This window comes from Pinus tabuliformis, chromosome Q (assembly GCF_031772625.1).
Source record: "Pinus tabuliformis cultivar Carrire ecotype Pingquan chromosome Q, CPIR1, whole genome shotgun sequence".
Classification (NCBI taxonomy): Eukaryota; Viridiplantae; Streptophyta; class Pinopsida; order Pinales; family Pinaceae; genus Pinus; species Pinus tabuliformis.
This window is the reverse complement of record NC_142296.1, coordinates 1,126,380,076-1,126,404,113: the sequence shown is the minus strand read 5'-3', so window position 1 is coordinate 1,126,404,113 and position 24,038 is coordinate 1,126,380,076. Positions and strand designations below refer to the sequence as shown.

The 24,038-nt window shown below is 35.1% G+C and overlaps 2 protein-coding genes and 2 pseudogenes across 3 annotated transcripts; all 4 read left to right on the top strand.

Moving 5' to 3' along the window:
• Positions 1 to 3,668: 3,668 nt before the first annotated feature.
• On the top strand, positions 3,669 to 5,005 carry LOC149223501 (L-lactate dehydrogenase B pseudogene; annotated as a pseudogene).
• A 1,437-nt stretch (positions 5,006 to 6,442) lies between these two features.
• Positions 6,443 to 8,180, top strand: LOC149223500 (alcohol dehydrogenase class-P-like). Of its 2 annotated transcripts, none has more exons than XM_089383321.1 (6): positions 6,443 to 6,461; positions 6,655 to 6,737; positions 6,933 to 7,008; positions 7,119 to 7,180; positions 7,614 to 7,775; positions 7,962 to 8,180. In XM_089383321.1, exons 2-6 carry the CDS (start codon positions 6,657 to 6,659, stop codon positions 8,079 to 8,081), a joined length of 501 nt encoding a protein of 166 aa, XP_089239447.1. In that variant the 5' UTR covers positions 6,443 to 6,461; positions 6,655 to 6,656; the 3' UTR covers positions 8,082 to 8,180. The 2 variants fall into 2 exon arrangements, with proteins under 2 accessions (XP_089239447.1, XP_089239446.1); XM_089383320.1 differs by lacking the exon at positions 6,443 to 6,461 and adding an exon at positions 7,372 to 7,467.
• Positions 8,181 to 9,303: 1,123 nt separating this feature from the next.
• LOC149223499 (alcohol dehydrogenase class-P-like) lies at positions 9,304 to 10,983 on the top strand. The gene is made up of 7 exons (XM_089383319.1): positions 9,304 to 9,328; positions 9,522 to 9,604; positions 9,800 to 9,875; positions 9,986 to 10,047; positions 10,239 to 10,334; positions 10,481 to 10,642; positions 10,829 to 10,983. The coding sequence occupies exons 2-7, from the start codon at positions 9,524 to 9,526 to the stop codon at positions 10,946 to 10,948; spliced, it is 597 nt and encodes a 198-aa protein (XP_089239445.1). The 5' UTR covers positions 9,304 to 9,328; positions 9,522 to 9,523; the 3' UTR covers positions 10,949 to 10,983.
• A 4,564-nt stretch (positions 10,984 to 15,547) lies between these two features.
• On the top strand, positions 15,548 to 16,421 carry LOC149223498 (L-lactate dehydrogenase B pseudogene; annotated as a pseudogene).
• The last annotated feature ends 7,617 nt before the right edge of the window (positions 16,422 to 24,038 follow it).

Here is a 24,038-nt window from a genome sequence, read left to right as displayed (position 1 = left end):
TTTGATGCCCTATCATAATAGCTACATTATCGTCTATTAGGTCATTCATTCATTAATATTCATCTACTAACCAAAACATGATGAGATCCATAAATCAAGTTTATTATAAAACCATGCTTATAATCATCATACAACCAGAATAATAACAATGACAAATCAACCATCAAAGCCATATAGTATAAAGTACATTTACTCATGAAATACAAGGAAAGAGAACTCTTATTAACATATGCAAAAGCCAACCAAGTTAGGGACTTCCATGTACCACGTGACCATAGATTGGCTTGAACCAAATATTTCTTTCAACCAATCACCTCCATGTCATATTCCAAGCATGAATGCGGGACCCACAACAAAACCAACCAGGGCTTCTCAGGCTTTACCATGTATCCCTCCATTACCGGTCAAGGGATTCCTAGGCCCAAAACCCTCATCTATACAATGAGGCTTTGCCGTAATCCCACCATATACTGGTCAATGGACTAGTCCCTAAACAAACATGGATGCCTCTAGATCTCTCCACCTAAACCATGAGAAATTTTTCTATCTCCACCCTCAGGGTTTATCGTGTATCCCTCCATTTACCAGTTAAGGGATTCCTAGGCCTTTGGAAATTTTCCTAAGACCACCCCACTCAGTTTTGAAACCATTCGACAATCCAACTCAACCAAGTAAAAGAACTCCATCACACCATGGCTATCCAGAAATGGCAAGGCAAGGTTGAAACCACTGTTACACCTAGAAAAAACCCATGCCAATGACAACAAGAGAACCAAATACACACATGCATGTATCATGCATGCCAAAACTAGCAAGAAAATCATACATGCAACTCGATACTTGCAAGTAATCTCATCGTAGCTGCTTGATCCAACTATTCCTTCTTGATCTTTGCTTCCCTTTGCTTTATTGCCCTTCCTTTGCCTTCTTTTCTCCAATATTAAAGTGTTCCAAGAATGCTCTAAGTGTGCAAGAGTATGAAAGAGTAGAGAGAATAAAGAGAGGGGTCAAAACTGAACTGCCAAAAGATTATGCACTGATTCTCATAAGCCTTTTTATTAAGTAGACCTTTATTTTCTTTGATTTCCATTATTTTTCCTTCAATTTCCTCCTCACATGCAACCTGTGATCTTTCACCTTCATTTTCTCCTATTTTCCATTATTTTATAAATAAAATTCCAATTAATACCTCTTGTATTTAAGCTTTTGCCATTGCCTTTGTCAATTTCTCATTACCCATAACAAACCAAATGAACACACGCTGAGATGTTTTTCCCAACATTCAACTTGGAATACGTGTCCCATGACCTCTTATTACATTCAACTTGGAATAGCTGTCCCATGATCTCTTATTTTGCCTTATTAACATTATTACATAAACTTTTAACACGGAGTTGTTACAAAGGTAGGTTATAATAAAAGAGAAAAAAAGAATATATGCTTATTATATCAATGATTTCTGTTTTTTGTTTAGTTTTAATAGTAGATAAGTCTATTAATAGGTCTTGGGAGTTAATTTTTACAATTTATTTTTATAATATAACAAGAAACTAGCTTGCATAATAACTAACTAACTAATTATTTATATATTTATATTTATTTCAGAATATTTATATTTATATATTATTCCATATTATATTATTGATTTAAGGGTTTTGATCTTACAATTATGTATATAATTAAATTTATAATATACATATATTTAATTGTTATTCCATATCAAAGAAAATTTTATATGATTTTTTCATATTAGATTAATGACTAATGTTTGTTTTAGTGGCTTTGGTAGTTATTTCAAACAATTACATTTTTTTGGAAATAAATATAACAAAAATTAACTTACATAATAATTAACTAACCTTTTATTTATATAATTATAATAACTAATTGATTCATACTCTTGATTATTAAATACAAACTTTATCTTTATTCAAACTTTGGTAATAAATATAACAAAATTTTGGTAATAATTATAACAAAAAATTACTTTTCCTGTCCCTTTCCCTTGGTCCAGTAGGTTGGCCAGTCAAATTTAGCCATTCCTCAGTCAAATTACCCAGTCCAATGTAGCCGTTTCCTAGTCAAATATAGCAGTAGCCATTCCTTAGTCAAATTACCCAGTCCAATGTAGCCCTTTCCTAGTCAAATATAGCCGTTGGAAGATCTGCTCTCCCTATTTAACATGCACCCATGATTTGATTCTGATTCTTCAACTTACCTTGATGATGAACCACACTCACTGGTTCCAAACGTGCACAAAAATATTATAATGTGATTTCTTCCAAAGAAATCTTCTCAAAAACTTGATATAGATCACAGAAGCTTAAATTCAACAATATGCTATATATATTTAATTAGTTGTCTATATGACCTAATATAATTTCATGTAAAGTGATTAAAAGTAAAAAGTTATATATGAATAAGATGTTTAAAACTTATATTTTTCAAAAATATTTTAGTGTGAATTAATAAAATAATTCAATACATATGTTATTTAATTTCTAATATTCAAAAATACAATTTAAACAATAAAAAATTACACATTCTTTTTTTATTTGATCTCTGATTAATATAAATTTATATATATCTGGTATCTCATTAATATAAATATATATATATATATTTTTAAAATTCTGAACACTCTGATTATTCAACGGCCATAAATATCATCGAGAAGGATAGATATCACTGAGGAGAAGCTGTGGCTTGGATCTCCTGTTTAGATGCACACTGGGACTTGCATTCATTTTCAAGACTTATGGACATTGGAATTGGTCCACCGACCTGAACATCACCTAAAGACTAAACGGAGCTGCGCCTTAAATCTCTTGATTAAATGCACGCGGTGTGGTGGTTCGAGATTGACCAGAAAAACCCCAACAACTATGCCGTAGAAGTAGAACCATAGACTCGTGCAGATTTTCCTCACAACAAGCGTTTCGTCAATATTAAAGAATAATTCTCTGCCCCTTCTCAAACGTTCTAAATTCATTTTTCTAAGGAATGCTTGTACTTCTCAAAATATCCATTTTGTTCACATTAGGGAAAACGTGGGGTTCGGTTCAAAGTCGGCTGTATATACTTCTAAATGATAAATTAGTCAGCTTTGAAAGGTTTGTCCAAAGAAAATACCTGAGTTCGTCCTCGAACAGCAAACGTGTGTTTCAAGCCATTTTGACTTGGATGCCAAGAATATGCAGAATGTCCAGAACGTTCTGAACCTGCATCGATGTCTACGATGACGTTTGAATGGCGTTGATGAGAAATTTGGCCCTCGTTTCAATTTACATAGCAAGAAAAGGGTAACCTCATGACTATTTATGTTAATAATTTATTTGTACGCATAAAAATAGACAGTCTCTTACCTTGTTACCCTCTCGGGGATAAATGCGACTGTTTGTTCAGTGACTGCTACGGGGATAAATGCGACTGCTTGTTCCGTGACTGCTACCTAATAACTCTAGAAGCGAAGAGGAGACCCACATTAAGTATTTGCTTCTCGAAGTCCATGCGCCAAAATCGAAGGGAAATAACATGGCAGCCGTCTCCCCTGCACAAAGTCACCCGCGTCCTTCTCCTTCGTCTTCGTCTTGGCTTGCCGCTCACTTCACACCATTGCCAATAAAAGGACATCGACTTAGCAGCCAAACTTATTATCAGTTGTAACAGCTTCCTCTGGCATCAATCGCATATTCCCTACACACTTCGAGAGTGCAAAACATCGAAATACTTGTGAGAATAGAATGGAGAAGCAATTGCAAAATCATTCAATAGCCCGCTCATCGTCAACGTCATCTCTGGGCATTGACATGGCCGGGGCCTTCTTTAAGTCTATCCACAGCGCCGCTCCGCCTTCTCCGGGCACCCGAAACACAAAGATAACAGTCGTCGGCGTCGGAAATGTGGGCATGGCGGTTGCGCAAACGATCCTCACACAAGAGCTCACAACGGAGCTCGCCCTGGTGGACATCCAGGCCGACAAGCTGCGGGGCGAAATGCTTGATCTACAGCACGCCGCCGCCTTCTTGCCCCGCACCAAGATAGTGGCCGGCACGGACTATGCCATCACGGCGGGCTCCGACATCTGCGTCATCACGGCCGGCGCAAGGCAGCGGGATGGCGAGTCGCGCCTCAATCTGGTGGAGCGCAATTTCCATCTCTTCAAGTCCATCGTGCCGCAGCTCGTGAAATACAGCCCCGACACCATCCTGCTAGTCGTCTCAAACCCCGTGGACATACTGACATACATCGCGTGGAAGCTCTCTGGTTTGCCGTCTAACAAAGTGATGGGCAGCGGCACCAACCTCGATTCCTCTCGCTTTCGCTCCATGATCGCAGATCATCTGGACGTGAATGCGCAGGACGTGCAGGCGTACATCGTAGGCGAGCACGGCGACAGCTCGGTTGCGCTGTGGTCGAGCATCAGCGTGGGGGGCGTCCCCGTGTTGAGCTTCCTGGACAAACAGGAAATCCCGTACGAGAAAGAGCATCTGAAAGCCATTCACCAGAGCGTGGTTAACAGCGCTTATGAGGTTATCAAATTGAAGGGGTACACTTCGTGGGCTATAGGATACTCAACTGCTAACTTGGTGAAAAGTGTGATTCGAAACCAGACGAGGGTTCATCCCGTTTCGGTGATGGCCAAGGACTTCCACGGTATCGAAGAGGAGGTGTTCCTGAGCCTGCCTGCTCAGCTGGGACGAGGAGGGATACTGGGCGTTGCCAGCATCCACTTGACAGAGGAAGAAACCCATTCTCTCAAGATGTCAGCGGACGCCATCTTTGAAGTTCAGAAGCACCTCCACATTTGAGCTGAGAGCATTATATCGTACTGCAGGACACTACATTTTAAAATCTTCCTATGCATACATTGATTTGACTTTAGGTTTTTCCTTGGGGAAATCTTTTGCAAAACGACTTGGATTCGACATAGTAGCATCCCTTTTTCATGTATGTTGTTTTTATTTATTGAAAATTTTTCTTTCCTGCAAAGACCTTTCCTCCAGTATTTCTTGTATCTTACCTTTACTCCAGTATTTCTGGTGTCTTTTCCTGTATTTATCTGGGTGATTTTCTCTGTAAATATTTTTTCTTCTCAGAGGAGTGCAATTTTTCTCTAATTCCATCTGATTTTTCACATACCAAAATTTTTGATAATGCTGGATCAACTATATTTTAAGTTCCTATATTATAGATTTTCAATCTAAATAAAATCTTCTCTACATAATTTCCTTTAGGGTTTTGGATGCAACATTCTCGTGCGTACGTTTTGCTTAATAACTTCAGCTTTACCATGGGCATTTTTCCGATAACTTCCCTTAATTAATCATGAATTTATTTAATTTTATGAGATTTACTTATTTTAACACGACTACTCATGAATTTATTTTGAGAATCACTAATTTTAACAAAATTAATATTCAGATATTAGTAACATGTATCATTTTTCTATGCAGCTTAAGTGATGTTATGATTTTTTTCAAAGAGTTAATGTTTTTTATTTGAATTTTATTAACAAATTATTTTCCAATAAAAATTATTTTCCTTTCATATAATTTATTTAGATTTAGAATATTAATATAGATTTCAATTAAGATATAGGTACCATTATTATTTATTATCTGCAAAAATATTGTCTTATGCTTTTTTGGATTAATGACAAAGGTTTATTTTCTTTTTGGCTTGTGTTCAGTCTATCAAATTCCAAAATTAAAAGAGGATTTGATGTTTAACTTTTCATTAGCCTTTGTGTGGGCTGTTGAGGCTTTCTATTACACCAAAAAGTAAGAATTGAACCACTCTAATAATATGTTGATGTTTTCCATTACACCAAAACCTGCAAGCATTAGTAAACTTCCAACCCATTATCATAACCTTTTGAGTGATCCCAAGGTGGATCCTAGAGTAGTTGTTAGTCCAATATGTTGAGGTTTTCCATTACACCAAAACCTGCAAGCATTAGTAAACTTCCAATCCATTATTAGGCCGATAGGCCTTCCCTTTGGAACAGACTTTCGTCGTCCCTTTTTCTCCTGTGCTAACACGTGGACAATTATGCCATCGATGGGTTTCTCCCTTCCCTTTGTCTCCCGTGCTTATTTTCTTTGAGAGATTGACACCTGGCATTCTTCAGACGAGAATGTACATCTGACATCTGTGAACAGTTTTTTTAGGGCCGCTCTCTACTGACATCTGTGCACATTTCGTGATATTCGTCACGCTTTTCCTCCTTCAGTTACTCGTCATGGCCTTCATCCTTCAGTTACGGGCGGAACATGGCCTTCATCCTTCAGTTACGGGCGGAACATGGCCTTCATTTCTGTTATGGGCGGAGGGTTGTTATCGGCGGAGAGCTCGAGAACCATCGTCCTCATTGTTACAAGTAAACGAGTCTATGTTGTTACAGGTAAACGCTTTGCTGATATCTCCTTCACTGTCACAAGATCAATCAGGCTTATGAGGTAAATTGGCTGCCTAAGAGTAATCTTTATCTATATGCATTTTCATTCTGTAATATGGGACTCTTATGCAGGCCCACGGTTTTCTGATTGTTGTTACTTTTGTGATAATGAGCAGACGTTAATGTCCAGTGTAAAGATAATGGTTTCTTTGACTGGAATTGTTGTGTAAAATTCTTTTCTGTTGTGGAATCAGGGATGGGTGCTACTTTGAACGCAGGCAAACCCAAGAAGGGTTCGATAGTAGCAGTATTTGGCCTGGGGGCTGTTGGGCTTGCTGTAAGTACTAATAACAAGTGCCCTCTTTATGTTCCACTGTATGCATATTAGTATATGTTGCAGTTTTAAAGTCCTCAAACCTTTTTCTAGGGACTATTCTGTTCACTTCCCCTACCTGCATTTTCATTGGGACCAATATGATGAGGGTAGAGTTTAATTATATGTTAGCCTTCTGACCCGAGTTTAACTACGCAGGCTTGTGAAGGTGCAAGAATTGCAGGAGCTGCTCGAATAATTAGAATCGATTTCAATAATGAGAGATATGAACGAGGTAATTCTATATTTCCCACTTCCATTATTGGAAAATCTGTGTACATATGTTGATATGTTGACTTGTAGAATTGCCTTTTTAACCCTTTCTTGTAATCTTTCCTTTCTCAGCAAAACAATTTGGAGTAACGGAATTTGTAAACCCTAAAGAGTACGAAAAACCTATTCAGCAGGTACGTTGAGCTGCCCAAAATGATCATCAAACTCTCTCCTAGATCAAAGTATTGGTTGCTTTTGACTAGTGTGGTACTTTAGTACTTAGGTGGGGGAGATTTTAAGTTTTCGCATGGAGTGCACTCATTCACCATCCATTCAAAGCAGTGTAGACTCTTAATTTCCAAACACTTATAAAAAATGTTTACAGGTAATTGCGGAAAAAACTGATGGAGGGGTGGACTGCAGCGTCGAATGCACAGGGAGTATTGAGGCCATGGTTCAAGCTTTGGAATGCTGCCATGATGTACTAGCTCTTGGTTTCCTTTGGTTTAAGATACATCAATCATTTCAATTCTAAGTTGTAGCTTTAAAGTTTAAACTGATTGCTTCGATTTAATTAAGAAAATGCAGGCAATGCATATGTTTGATATCAGAGTTCTGTTTTTGCAGGGTTGGGGTGTAGCCGTTTTAACAGGGGTCCCTCGTTCAGACGCAGTCTTTAAAACGAATCCTGTAAACTTTCTGAGCGAGAAAACGTTGAAAGGAACCTTCTTTGGAAATTATAAGCCTCGTACTGATTTGCCAGGCCTTGTAGAGATGTATTTGAATGGGGTAAGACTTCATAACATAGTTGTAACAGCTTATTCAAACCATAATTGTAGATAATACTGTGTGGTCATATTTCCCAGTTGTTTTTTTTTTGTCCGTACCATGACGGGAGCAATCTATGCTTATCATATCTAATTAGAGTTATAATTACGGTTTTAATCTTTCCTTCCTTGATTGTTAAATTTGCAGGAGCTTGAACTGGATAAATTTGTTACAGACAAGGTTTCTTTTGCTGACATCAACAAGGCATTTGATCACATGCTTAAAGGAGAGGGTCTGAGAACTGTAATTAAAGTCATCCAGGATTAGTGACAAATATGAACACAGTTGGAATATCTCCAATGTTATGAAGGCATGCTGAACTATTTCAAACTGTTATGTGATTAATGTCGTGGCTTTTATGTGTAACTATGGTATGCAATTAAAGTCCTGGAAAGCATGTAAACAATTATAATAATTTTAGGGTAAGTATGATGTTTAAGTTTTGACACTGCTTCCAAAACAGCCATCCAAAAGGTCATTACTATAATAGCTTGATTAGAAATAGATTGAATGAGAAGGTCCAGATGGGGTATTCAATCATCTCCATCCATCTATTCTGCATCCTCAGTGCTTACTTGAACAATATATCAGCCTTCATATTTATCCCTTGCAGACATGCTGAAAAGATAATGACATGGAATTTTTACTTACTTCTCTGATTCCGTCCAATGATGGGCCAGCTGCAAATTTTCCTGATTGAAATTTCCATTTGACCTCTCTGCAATGTGTTTGGAATCTCTTATCACCTGTAGACAATTTAAACCTTTCTCTATTGCTATTTTCAGAATCTACCAAAAAGCATAAAGTTCTGCTCTGTTGTTTGATCCATCTCCTACAGCTCTGCTTTGAAACTGATCTCGTAATTGTCTCTTAAAGTAATGCCTCATGATCCACAATAGCTGGGATTACCTTGACAAGCCTCGTTGAAATAACTCCACACTATTGTTATATATATATATATATATATATATATATATATATATTCAATCAATTAGTTTTGATTATTTGCTTTCTAGATTGTTACCGTGACAAATCTAGGGTAATCCCTGACAAATTATGCTTGGGTCTATAATTGTGGAGCCATTGAGTGCAGAATTGATGCGTAGATCCTGTAGCAAGAGAGATCTGAACTGTGCAGGGCGATTGAAGTAGGCAAAGTGTCCAGGTTACCCCTGGCATTCTTCAGACAAGAATGTACATCTGACATCTGTGCACAGTTTTTTTAGGGCCGCTCTCTACTGACATCTGTGCACATTTCGTGATATTCGTCACGCTTTTCCTCCTTCAGTTACTCGTCATGGCCTTCATCCTTCAGTTACGGGCGGAACATGGCCTTCATCCTTCAGTTACGGGCGGAACATGGCCTTCATTTCTGTTATGGGCGGAGGGTTGTTATCGGCGGAGAGCTCGAGAACCATCGTCCTCATTGTTACAAGTAAACGAGTCTATGTTGTTACAGGTAAACGCTTTGTTGATATCTCCTTCACTGTCACAAGATCAATCAGGCTTATGAGGTAAATTGGCTGCCTAAGAGTAATATTTATCTATATGCATTTTCATTCTGTAATATGGGACTCTTATGCAAGCCCACGGTTTTCTGATTGTTGTTACTTTTGTGATAATGAGCAGACGTTAATGTCCAGTGTAAAGATAATGGTTTCTTTGACTGGAATTGTTGTGTAAAATTCTTTTCTGTTGTGGAATCAGGGATGGGTGCTACTTTGAACGCAGGCAAACCCAAGAAGGGTTCGATAGTAGCAGTATTTGGCCTGGGGGCTGTTGGGCTTGCTGTAAGTACTAATAACAAGTGCCCTCTTTATGTTCCACTGTATGCATATTAGTATATGTTGCAGTTTTAAAGTCCTCAAACCTTTTTCTAGGGACTATTCTGTTCACTTCCCCTACCTGCATTTTCATTGGGACCAATATGATGAGGGTAGAGTTTAATTATATGTTAGCCTTCTGACCCGAGTTTAACTACGCAGGCTTGTGAAGGTGCAAGAATTGCAGGAGCTGCTCGAATAATTGGAATCGATTTCAATAATGAGAGATATGAACGAGGTAATTGTATATTTCCCACTTCCATTATTGGAAAATCTGTGTACATATGTTGATATGTTGACTTGTAGAATTGCCTTTTTAACCCTTTCTTGTAATCTTTCCTTTCTCAGCAAAACAATTTGGAGTAACGGAATTTATAAACCCTAAAGAGTACGAAAAACCTATTCAGCAGGTACGTTGAGCTGCCCAAAATGATCATCAAACTCTCTCCCAGATCAGAGTATTGGTTGCTTTTGACTAGTGTGGTACTTTAGTACTTAGGTGGGGGAGATTTTAAGTTTTCGCATGGAGTGCACTCATTCACCATCCATTCAAAGCAGTGTAGACTCTTAATTTCCAAACACTTATAAAAAATGTTTACAGGTAATTGCGGAAAAAACTGATGGAGGGGTGGACTGCAGCGTCGAATGCACAGGGAGTATTGAGGCCATGGTTCAAGCTTTGGAATGCTGCCATGATGTACTAGCTCTTGGTTTCCTTTGGTTTAAGATACATCAATCATTTCAATTCTAAGTTGTAGCTTTAAAGTTTAAACTGATTGCTTCGATTTAATTAAGAAAATGCAGGCAATGCATATGTTTGATATCAGAGTTCTGTTTTTGCAGGGTTGGGGTGTAGCCGTTTTAACAGGGGTCCCTCGTTCAGACACAGTCTTTAAAACGAATCCTGTAAACTTTCTAAGCGAGAAAACGTTGAAAGGAACCTTCTTTGGAAATTATAAGCCTCGTACTGATTTGCCAGGCCTTGTAGAGATGTATTTGAATGGGGTAAGACTTCATAACATAGTTGTAACAACTTATTCAAACCATAATTGTAGATAATACTGTGTGGTCATATTTCCCAGTTGTTTTTTTTTTTCCCGTACCATGACGGGAGCAATCTATGCTTATCATATCTAATTAGAGTTATAATTACGGTTTTAATCTTTCCTTCCTTGATTGTTAAATTTGCAGGAGCTTGAACTGGATAAATTTGTTACAGACAAGGTTTCTTTTGCTGACATCAACAAGGCATTTGATCACATGCTTAAAGGAGAGGGTCTGAGAACTGTAATTAAAGTCATCCAGGATTAGTGACAAATATGAACACAGTTGGAAGATCTCCAATGTTATGAAGGCATGCTGAACTATTTCAAACTGTTATGTGATTAATGTCGTGGCTTTTATGTGTAACTATGGTATGCAATTAAATTCCTGGAAAGCATGTAAACAGTTATAATAATTTTAGGGTAAGTATGATGTTTAAGTTTTGACACTGCTTCCAAAACAGCCATCCAAAAGGTCATTACTATAATAGCTTGATTAGAAATAGATTGAATGAGAAGGTGCAGATGGGGTATTCAATCATCTCCATCCATCTGTTCTGCATCCTCAGTGCTTACTTGAACAATATATCAGCCTTCATATTTATCCCTTACAGACATGCTGAAAAGATAATGACATGGAATTTTTCCTTGCTTCTCTGATTCCGTCCAATGATGGGCCAGCTGCAAATTTTCCTGATTGAAATTTCCATTTGACCTCTCTGCAATGTGTTTGGAATCTCTTATCACCTGTAGACAATTTAAACCTTTCTCTATTGCTATTTTTAGAATCTACCAAAAAGCATAAAGTTCTGCTCTGTTGTTTGATCCATCTCCTACAACTCTGCTTTGAAACTGATCTCGTAATTGTCTCTTAAAGTAATGCCTCATGATCCACAATAGCTGGGATTACCTTGACAAGCCTCGTTGAAATAACTCCACACTATTGTTATATATATATATATATATATATATATATATATTCAATCAATTAGTTTTGAGTATTTGCTTTCTAGATTGTTACCGTGACAAATCTAGGGTAATCCCTGACAAATTATGCTTGGGGCTATAATTGTGGAGCCATTGAGTGCAGAATTGATGCATAGATCCTGTAGCAAGAGAGATCTGAACTGCGCAGGGCGATTGAAGTAGGCAAAGTGTCCAGGTTACAGATGTAGCGGCGAAGAGTGGCCAACAATGGGGTGGCACTAAAACTACTTATGTGATAGATACAGAAGAAGAAACTCATCACAATTTCGAAAGTATTCATATTTGCCATTTAAAATGTAAATTCTTCTGATTCCTTTTTCAAGAAAACAGTGGGAATTTATAGATTGTGTTTCTTTGTTTACATTAATGATAAAAGATCCATACGAAATTCCCTGAAGGCTTGTTCTTTTTCAGGGTTTGAGTGAAAAATGTCGCTGCGTATGTATCCTACTTATGGAAAAGGGTATAAACAGTTTTGGGGCAACAAAGATTGCTCCAGAGAAAATTCCAAGAAACTGAAATCATTTTAATTGAATTTGAAATTGTAGAAACCTTGAACCCCTTTCTTGGTTTGAAATCAAAGTTGAAGATGATTGGTCTGAGTAGAAGGAAAACGAGTGTATGGGAGTATGGGAGTGTAGAAGGAAAAATATCTGGAGACACAGATTATGTGAGGAAGCAAAACACAAAGATGGTCTAAAACTATTGTTAGAATTGGATATCAAAGAAACCTGTTAACCTATTGCGAATGAGTGATGCATAAGCAGTGTTAAGTGGGGGCAATTGGTGTGTGACCAATGTTCTGTGTGAACTGGCAATCATTGGGAGTTGTTATCTGGAGACACAGATTAAAGTATAACTGAAAATTTTGGTTGAGACTATTTCCATTTTTGGAAAGCCAAATTGTAAAATGCCCTTTAAAGGAAGGATGTGTAGGGATTGCAGAAATTTCCAGAATCAAATTCTTGATGTAAATTTTTAAAAATTCACCTTATATTAAATGTTTCTACTTTTTCTGAGAGCACTCTTTCTTCTTTTTAAACCCCTTAAAGGTGGGGTGGGGATGTAAGATATATATTTTATTTGTAGAAATTCAGACAAGTAAATAGAACATTTAAAATATTTGCACTGTTTTGCCTCTTAAAATGCTTGAAAATGAAAGTTTGAATTGTATCTTGGACAGAGCATAGATTAATAAGTGCTAAAAGCTTGTTTTGAGGGCCAGAGAAATACATATTGTTTTGAATGGTGGGTTTGCCAAAATGGAATCTAAAACCACTATATTTGAGGACTTAAGTATGTAAAACAAAATACTTTGAAAAATACAATACATGAATTTAAAATCAGTTTCAAAATTTTAATAATGTTAATGTTTTAGTTCTACTGTCAACCAGTAATGTAAGTGATTTGTTTTAACATTTGCAAATCACAAATTTCTCCACTTTTCATTTACCATGTACAACGTTGTAATTTACTTTTCATTTAGAAAAAAACTGTGCTGCCAATAATCTATTGAACCTATTGAGCTTTAAGTATGAATGCGTTCTACACTTACTATATTAATATGAATGGTTTGGTTTTGGTTTTGTTCTTCTAATATCAAATGTACTGGTACAGGATGGTCAACGTGGTTATTGCCTTCGTCACTACTTACCTTTATATATGCTTGACTATCTATAGAACTTTCTTCCTTTCACTAATCCTATCGGCCTCTCTTTGTACCTTTTGGGACAATTGCTAGTCATAACCTTTTGAGTGGTCCCAAGGTGGATCCCAGAGTAGTTATTAGTCCAAATGATTGATTCCAACAAGGTGAGTGTGAGTGTGAAAATCTAGCATGGGCAAATTCATCGATAAAGAGAGGATTTTATGTTTAAATTTTCATTAGCCTTTGTGTGGGTTGTTGAGGCTTTCCATTAAATGCAACACTTCCCTCAAACACAAATTGAAGAATTGAACTTGGGCCAAGGCTCTAATACCATGTTGAAGTTTTCCATTACACCAAAACGTGCAAGCATTAGTAAACTTTCAACCCATTATTGTAACCTTTTGAGTAGTCCCAAAGCGGTTGTTAGTCCAAGTGATCCATTCCAACAAAGTGAGTGTGAAAATCTAGCATGGCAAAATTCATCTATAAAAAAAACTCATAATGTAAGAATTAAAATAATAACTAAAAAAAACTCATAATTTACAAATTAAAATAATAACTAAAAAAAATTATTAACTCATCCCACTCCCCTCCCTATCCCACAATTCAACCCCATCCCCTCTCCCCACTCCCTTCCTTCTCCCTCTTGCATCTCCCATATCCCTTGTTGTTTGTTCATCGATCCCCTTCTTACCCTCCCACAAATAAATATATTCCTTCCACCCCATCCCCTCTCCCCACTCCCTTCCTTCTCCCTTTTAGATCTCCCATATCCCTTGTTGTTTTTTCACCCATCCCCTTCTTACCCTCCCACAAATAAATATATTCCTCCCATATCCGTGGTTTCTTGTTCATCCATCCCCTTCTTACCCTTCCACAAACAAAGATATTAAAAATATTCTAAGTGAATGGTAGGCATGTGAAAGAAATTTAAGAGATAGTATTAAATGTTTAAAATTACTTCAGCCCTTACACATATCTAGTGAAATATGGGAATAAATATGTATGAATTTCATTACAATACTACTAAAATAAAAGAACTAAGAAAATTATTTTCATTCTAATTGATGGACTCATAAAATATGCACATTTTTTTTTGAAAAAGTACATATACTCTAAGAAGGTGATACAAATTTTCATAAGATAAATACATAAACATCGTGGATTTCCCAAAGTAATTTATGTGATAGAAATCTAAAATTTATGAACCACACTGGTTGGTTCGAAACGCGTCGACAAATGGTATTCCATGTGATTTTCGCCGAAGAATTTCTCTCTAACTTGATGTGGATCACAAAAGCCTGAACTCTATTACAAACAAAGATATTAAAAATTTTCTAAGTGAATGGTAGGCATGTGAAAGAAATATAAGAGATAGTATTAAATGTTTAAAATTACTTCAGCCCTTACACATATCTAGTGAAATATGGGAATAAATATGTATGGATTTCATTACAATACTACTAAAATAAAAAAACTAAGAAAATTATTTTCATTCTAATAAATATGCACATTTTTTTTGAAAAAGTACATATACTCTAAGAAGGTGATACAAATTTTCATAAGATAAATACATAAACATCGTGGATTTCCAAAAGTAATTTATGTGATAGAAATCTAAAATTTATGAATAATTTTTGGAAGGAATTGTAGAAGAGTATAAAAACAATATTAACTATAAATTCATTTCTAAGAAGCCCCCATTTCAAGTTCTTTTGGCATATTTAGTTGGTGTATCACATATTATTTTTAAAACCATTCTAAATGATATGCAATAGATTCACATAAAGAAAAAAACCTAGAAATTCTACCAATAATTAAAGAAAATGTTAAAACTTTCCAAAATGAGATGAAGTAACAAGTAGATGAACTTCACCATGAAAGATAATTTGAAATAAAAATTTAAGTATTTCTATTTTCTAATAATATAAGCAATCAACCCTCTAGTTTTAAAATTTATGAACCCTACAAAATCATTTACAAAATTAAACAAATAATTTATAAATTAAATTAAATTTTACATACATTCTTCAGATTTTATATATATATATATATATATATATATATATATTACATATTAAACTTTTACCTTCTTAATATTTTCCATATCTATTATAAAAAATTCCATATCTATAATATAAAAGAGATTTTTTATAATACATAAGAAAAAAATTAACCTAGATAAAAATTTATAATATTACCAAATACTTAATCAAATAAATAAACCTCACACAAGAGCTCACAACGGAGCTCGCCCTGGTGGACATCCAGGCCGACAAGCTGCGGGGCGAAATGCTTGATCTACAGCACGCCGCCGCCTTCTTGCCCCGCACCAAGATAGTGGCCGGCACGGACTATGCCATCACCGCGGGCTCCGATATCTGCGTCATCACGGCCGGCGCAAGGCAGCGGGATGGCGAGTCGCGCCTCAATCTGGTGGAGCGCAATTTCCATCTCTTCAAGTCCATCGTGCCGCAGCTCGTGAAATTCAGCCCCGACACCATCCTGCTGGTCGTCTCAAACCCCGTGGACATACTGACATACATCGCGTGGAAGCTCTCTGGTTTGCCGTCTAACAAAGTGATGGGCAGCGGCACCAACTTCGATTCCTCGCGCTTTCGCTCCATGATCGCAGATCATCTGGACGTGAATGCGCAGGACGTGCAGGCGCACATCGTAGGCGAGCACGGCGACAGCTCGGTTGCCCTGTGGTCGAGCATCAGCGTGGGGGGCGTCCCAGTGTTGAGTTTCCTGGACAAACAGGAAATCCCGTACGAGAAAGAGCATCTGAAGGCCATTCACCAGACGTGGTTAACAGCGCTTATGAGGTTATCAAATTGAAGGGGTACACTTCGTGGGCTATAGGATACTCAACTGCTAACTTGGTGAAAAGCGTGATTCGAAACCAGAGGAGGGTTCATGCCGTTTCGGTGATGGCCAAGGATTTCTACGGTATCGAAGAGGAGGTGTTCCTGAGCCTGCCTGCTCAGCTGGGAAGAGGAGGGATACTGGGCGTTGCCAGCATCCACTTGACAGGGGAAGAAACCCATTGTCTCAAGATGTCGCGGACGCCATCTTTGAAGTTCAGAAGCACCTCCACATCTGAGCTGAGAGCATTATATCGTACTGCAGGACAGTACATTTTAAAATCTTCCTATGCATACATTGATTTGACTTTAGGTTTTTCCTCGGGGAAATCTTTTGCAAAACGACTTGGATTCGACACAGTAGCATCCCTTTTTCATGTATGTTGTTTTTATTTATTGAAATTTTTTCTTTCCTGCAAAGACCTTTACTCTAGTATTTCTTGCATCTTTTCCTGTATTTATCTGGGTGATTTTCTCTGTAAATATTTTTTCTTCTTAGAGGAGTGCAATTTTTTCTCTAATTCCATATAAGTTTTCACATACCAAAATTTTTGATAATCCTGGATCAACTATATTTTAAGTTCCTATATTATAGATTTTCAATCTAAATAAAATCTTCTCTCCATAATTTTCTTTAGGGTTTTGGATGCAACATTCTCGTGCGTAGGTTTTGCTTAATAGCTTCAGCTTTACCATGGGCATTTTTACGATAACTTCTCTTAATTAATAATGGATTTATTTAATTGTATGAGATTTACTTATTTTAACACAACTACTCATGAATTTATTTTGAGAATCATTAATTTTAACATTCAGATATTAGTAACATGTATCATTTTTCTATGCAACTTAAGCGATGTTATGATTTTTTTTACAAAGAGTTAATGTTTTTTATTAATTTTATTAACAAACTATTATTCTAAAATTAAAAGAGGATTTGATGAGTTGATGTTTAACTTTTCATTAGCTTTTGTGTCGGCTATTGAGGTTTTCTATTACACTAAAAAAATAAGAATTGAACCTGAACCAAGACTCTAATAATATGTTGATGTTTTCTATTACACCAAAACCCACAAGCACTAATAAACTTCCAACCCATTATCATAACCTTTTGAGTGATCCCAAGGTGGATCCTAGAGTAGTTGTTAGTCCAATATGTTGAGGTTTTCCATTACACGAAAACCTGCAAGCATTAGTAAACTTTCAATCCATTATCATAACCTTTTGAGTGGTCCCAATGTGGATCCTAGAGTAGTTATTAGTCCAAATGATTGATTCCAACAAGGTGAGTGTGAGTGTGAAAATCTATGGGCAAATTCATCTATAAAGAGAGGATTTGATGTTTAATTTTTCATTAGCCTTTGTGTGGGTTGTTGAGGCTTTCCATTAAATGCAACACTTCCCTCAAAATGTTTAATTTTTCATTAGCCTTTTTGTGGGCTGTTGAGGCTTTCCATTAAATGCAACACTTCCCTCAAATACAAATTGAAGAATTGAACCTAGGCCAAGGCTCTAATACCATGTTGAAGTTTTCCATTACACCAAAACCTGCAAGCATTAGTAAACTTCCAACCCATTATTATAACCTTTTGAGTAGTCCCATAGTGGATCCGGAGTGGTTGTTAGTCCAAGTGATCGATTACAACAAAGTAAGTCTGAAAATCCAACATGGGAAAATTCATCTATAAAAAAAACTCATAATTTAAAAATTAAAATAATAACTAAAAAAATTTCATTTATAAAAAAACCTCATAATTTAAAAATTAAAATAATAACTAAACATTTTATTAACTCATCCCACTCCCCTCCCTATCCCACAATTCAACCCCATCCCCTCTCCCCTCTCCCCACTCCCTTCCTTCTCCCTCTTACATCTTCCATATCCCTGGTTGTTTGTTCACCCATCCCCTTCTTACCCTCCCACAAATAAATATATTCCTTGCACACCATCCCCTCTTCCCACTCCCTTCCTTCTCCCTCTTACATCTCCCATATCCCTTGTTGTTTTTTCACCCATCCCCTTCTTACCCTCCCACAAATAAATATATTCCTCCCATATCCATGGTTGCTTGTTCATCCATCCCCTTCTTACCCTCCCAAAAATAAAGATATTAAAAAATTTCTAAGTGAATGGTATACATGTGAAAGAAATATAAGAGAGAGTATTAAATGTTTAAAATTACTTCAACCCTTACACATATCTAGTGAAATATGGGAATAAATATATATGGATTTCACTACAATACTACTAAAATAAAAAAAACCTAAGCAAATTATTTTTATTCTAGTTGATGGACTCACAAAATATGCACATTTTTGTGAAAAAGTACATATACTCTAAGAAGGCGATAGAAGTTCTCATAAAATAAATACATAGACATCATGAATTTCCCAAGGTAATATATGTGATAGAAATCTAAAATTTATGGGTAATTTTTGGAAGGAATTGTAGAAGATTATAAAAACAATATTAACTATAAGTTCATTTCTAAGAAGCCCCCATTTCAAGTTCTTTTGGCATATTTAGTTGGGGTATCACATATTATTTTTAAGACCATTCCAAATGATATGCAATAATTTCCCAAGGTAATATATGTGATAGAAATCTAAAATTTATGGGTAATTTTTGGAAGGAATTGTAGAAGATTATAAAAACAATATTAACTATAAGTTCATTTCTAAGAAGCCCCCATTTCAAGTTCTTTTGGCATATTTAGTTGGGGTATCACATATTATTTTTAAGACCATTCCAAATGATATGCAATAGATTCACATAGAGAGAAGAACCAAGAAACTCTACTAGTAATTAAAGAAAACCTTCAAACTTTCCAAAATAAGATGAAGTAACAAGTAGATGAACTTCACAATGAAAGATAATTGGAAATAAAAATTTAAGTATTTCTATTTTCTAATAATATAACCAATCAACCCTCTAATTTTAAAATTTAATCACAAAATTAAACAAAAAAAAATTATAAATTAAATTAAATTTTACATACATTCTTAAGATTTTTCATATCTATTCTATATATAGATATATTTAAATACATATTAAACTTTTACATTCTTAATATTTTCCATATCTATTATAAAAAATTCCATAGCTATTATATAAAAGGGATTTTTTATAATACATATAAGAAGAAATTAACCTAGATAAAAATTTATAATATTACCAAATACTTAATCAAATAAATAAACCTCACAGAAAAAACCGCTGAGAAAAATAAACAATTTATGAGATAACATCCTCAATTATAAAACCTTGAAGCACAAGCTTTTTTAAAAACGATAAATTATTATATTCGTTTTGATTATGGTATCATGTCGACTATCATACTTATTTCATCTTTATCTCCCATATATAAACCAAATAGATTCATTTAAATAAATCATATATCGCGCGTTTAAATATGTCTTTTGTTTTTTAAAAAATGTTATTTAATATTTTAAATAGTTTTAAATATATTTGGAAATTATAATTACATAAAATATATTTTTTACTAAAATTTTATTGGAGAAATGAAAATATCATAATAACATTTAAAAATAATTATATATATATATATATAAAAGTTGAAGTTCATAATAAGCTTTCCAATTTTTATTTATCATTTTCTCAATATTGTAATTTTAATTGAGCTTATGATGGATATTGGTTCCGATATTTATATGAAAGAATTTCCTCCCAGAATTTATTATCAGAATAGAAGTGTCATAGGTGATATTTTTGGATTTAATTATCATAACTTTAGTTTTTCTAGTATTAATAGTTATATCCATTTCAGAGAAGAAATCTCAGAGGATTCTGAGTTGCTTGCGTAATGACTCCTTGCCAAAAGAACAATATATTTAGCATAAAACAGAGGAGTTATGACTATATGACCATACCAGTAAACATGGGGCCACCACAACTTGCTTCTTCCAAACACTATTCTAGCATATTAATATATATGCCAAAATGGGTAAGGGATAAGGGACAACCCCCTTTGAACCAAATATCAAATTTAATTTCTTAATCTTGGGAATAACATTCCCGCGCAACCTTTTCAAAAACTAACAACTTGAGAGGACCATTATCCCTTCTAGCCTCTTCCATAGTTTTGTTCTAGGAACAATGTCAAATTGTTTTCTAAAGTCAACAAAACAACAGAGGACATCACTTTAATTATTGTAGCATTCCTTTGTACTTATCTTAAGAGTAACAAAATGGTCCATGGTTGAATGATACTTCCTAAACCAAGGTTGGCCTTTAGCTCTTCAAGCCAAAGGCTATTCTCTTTTTCTAAAATAAGCTCGTACAACTTGGCTAAAATGTGGCTAATCATAATGGTCGTGTAATTAGAGGAAATACTTTTATCCTCACACTTAAAGATAGAAAAAATAAGGTTATGTGTCAAAGGCTTAGAGAAGCCTTGCTTCACTGCAAAATTAAAAAGCTTGTGTATATTTGAGATGAGGATAATTTCAACTTGCCAACCTTCAATGCCCTAAGCTTTCCCATTAACAATGTCTTCTAAGGGAAAAATATTATCCTCTACAAAATAATTCAAAGTGGTGTCATGGCATTAAGGGATTCATAGAAGTCTTTAATGTAAATATTCTAGTTTTTATAGGGAATCAAATTATTTTCTTTAATCTTATGAATTGAATTTTCCTCCAAAATTTTCAAGCATCAAAGTGAAAGAGGTGAAATAATTGCTTTATATTTATATAGTGTATTTTCTTTCTTTTAATAAGAGCTTTATAGATATTTATCTTATCAAGTTATAAGATTTCATTAGAAAAATTCTTAATAATTTTTTTAGCAATTTTAAAATTATTATCATATTAAGAGTTAGCAATTCTCTTATTCCTTTTATCAAAACACATCTCTTTCCTCTTTCCAAATTTATTAAATAATTTCTCTAATCACTAATATAATTATAAAATATTTAAAATTATATATTCCCTTTTTCAATTTTTCTCATTAATATATATATATATATATATATATATATATATATATAAGCTTGCTAGGACCTTATTTTCAAGTTTACATGTCCATTATTCACCCTATTTCTGGGGAGGTTAGCACAAGAATCCAACCCAAGATCTCCGGTTTGATGAGACTTTATTTCCATGACAATTGCCACTTGAACTACCCCATGGGAACAATTTTATAATTTTACATTAAATAAAACTATTTTCAAATATAAAAATAAAATTTATAATTAAAACATCTATATAAAAATTATAATTTTAAATTTAATATAATATAAAAATAAATTTTACACCTCGAAAAACTCTTATAATATAATTATAATAAATTAATATTTAATATAATTTTTTTATATAAGTTAAACTAATTTTTAGTAATTATATTTATTTTATATAATTTAAACTATTTTTTTTTTTAGTAATTACACTTTCCACTTTCATTATTTTAAAATAACACAAAAAATGCATACAATATTTCTTTCATATAAATATATAAAATGGATAAAAACCCGCCATATTCAATATTTTTCGGATACTTTTAACTATGACATTGCCTTTTCGTCTTCTCGAAAACTTCTGAAGATAATGATCAAACACATGGACCAAAAGCTGCATGTATTCTTTGTTGGGCAAAAACACCCCGTATATAATATAGGGACTCTGAATATTATTAAAATTAATGTAATTATAAAAATTAAATGGTTAATAAGTAGAAATATAATTAAGTATTTAGAAATTTATTTTATAATATATTTTATGTTATTAGAAATTTTAAAAACGCGTCGACAAAAGATTGGTTATGTGATTTTGCCGAAGATTATCTAAACAATGTTATGGATCACAGAAGTCTAAATTCCTTAACCATACAATTTAATTAAATTATAATTATTTTATTATTATTGGAATTAAACATTTATATTATATATATATATATATATATATATAAAAGTATATATAAGTAATAAAAATAATCAAAATTTAGTATAGTAAATAAAAATGAAATTAAAATTGATACTTGTAGATATGGTTTTTTTTAAATAGTTATATAAATTAAATGGCTAATTTTTATAATACTTCTCACATTGTCAAATTATTAAAAAAAACTCATAAAAATTAAATATAATTTTATTTTAAATATGATGATGATGGTGGTTAACGTCCACTGGGACCAAATTGGTCTATCAGACCTATAATTTTCTTAATTCTTAATTGTCTGGCTTCTCGTCTTTCTTGGCGAGATTGATGTTGTAGCTTTCTTTTTTTCTCTACGGTCTTCCAACTTCCTTTATCTTGCATCTCCTTCATCTCTTCTGGTTCTTGGGACATTGGTGTATTAGCTTCCGGTCTGTTGTGTTCATCCTTTTGAAGATAGTCGGAGAAGAAGTTTGGTCTGGGAGATTTGCTTTGCTGTTAAATGAAGATTTATTTTGTGTGGTGTTCGAATCCTCATAACTGTTGATTCTTGAGGGGTTGTCGAGTTCACTTTTTTGCTATTGGGTGGGGCTTTCCCCCCGCTTGTCTTGAGAGTTGTTTCTTTCTTGCCCGATTTCTTGCGATTCAGAGTTTTCTGGAGAGTACTCTTCCTTGATGACAGTGTAATGTTCTTTTTGTGCTCCTTCCCACCATGTAGATCTGTGGTGATTCTTTCTAGTAGAATTTTTCTGAGAGGATTTTGGGCAATTTTTGGCTAGATGGCTTGTCTCAAAGCAGGATCGACATCTGAAGAGGACACTTTCATAATCGAGTTTCTGGTTCCACACATAGTCTTTGCTTGTTAGGTTTATTTCAACTGGGAATCCGGCGCTGAAGTCCATTTCCACACAGATGTGAGCATAGGTGGTTTTGGCATATTCCTTTGTTTATGGGCACCTGCAGTAAAATTTCCCAATTACATTTCTAATGGCTTTTAGCGAGGAGAAATTCCAGAGATGCAAGGGTAGGTTTGGAAATCTCACCCAAACTGGTGCTGAGGTTATGACTGTTGTTGAGGGATCGAATGATGGGTTCCATGGCTTCATGAATAGGCCTGAGTTTTCCCAAAACCAAGGGCCAGAATCTAGAATGCATTGTTTGCTTTTAGAGTTTTCAAAATCTACTATAAAGAAACCCCTAGCACAGGGGTAGATACTAATTTCATAAAAAATGACAGGATTCCATACCTCTGAGATCCAGCTGTGGAGAGCTGTCAGTCATGGCCAAAAACCATTGAACTTGCAGATTAGGGCACTTTCAGAAAACTTCAAAGCCTCATTGAGTGAGGCTTGGACCACCTGGACAGTGGGAGCTAGGGCTTCACTGACGATAGGGGTAGGAGCTTGTCCCCCAGAGGTAGAAAAAACTGAGCCAACAACTATCTTCGCGATGCCAGGAGCCATCTGGATCAAGACGGATTGATGATTCCAAAGCTTATGTATGCCCCTACAGAAGAATGAAAAAGCCCTACAGAAGAATGCGAACGTGGAAGATAACCATGCGGAAGATAACCCTGCAGAAGATTCTCATGCGAACCTGCGAAAGATAACCATTGGAGACCGTCGGTTTGAGAGTAGAGATGGCGAGTATTGGCGTCTATAGAAAGGCAAGGGTTTACACTGTAAATCGATGTGAATCTGGCACTCTCTACCTCAAAAACTCAGTGGAAGGAAGATGTTGGGATGCATTGAAGGATAGGGTAGAGCCGATCTGCAAATCCTTTCTTCCCGCTAAAGATTTGGGGATGCTTTGAAGGATAGGGTAGAGCTAATCTGCAGATCCTTTCTTCCTGCCGAAAGATAACCCTCAAAAAACTCCGTGGAAGGAAGATTCAGGGACGCGTTGAAGGATAGGGTAGAGCTGATCTGCAGATCCTTTCTTCCCGCTGAAGATTTGGGGACGTG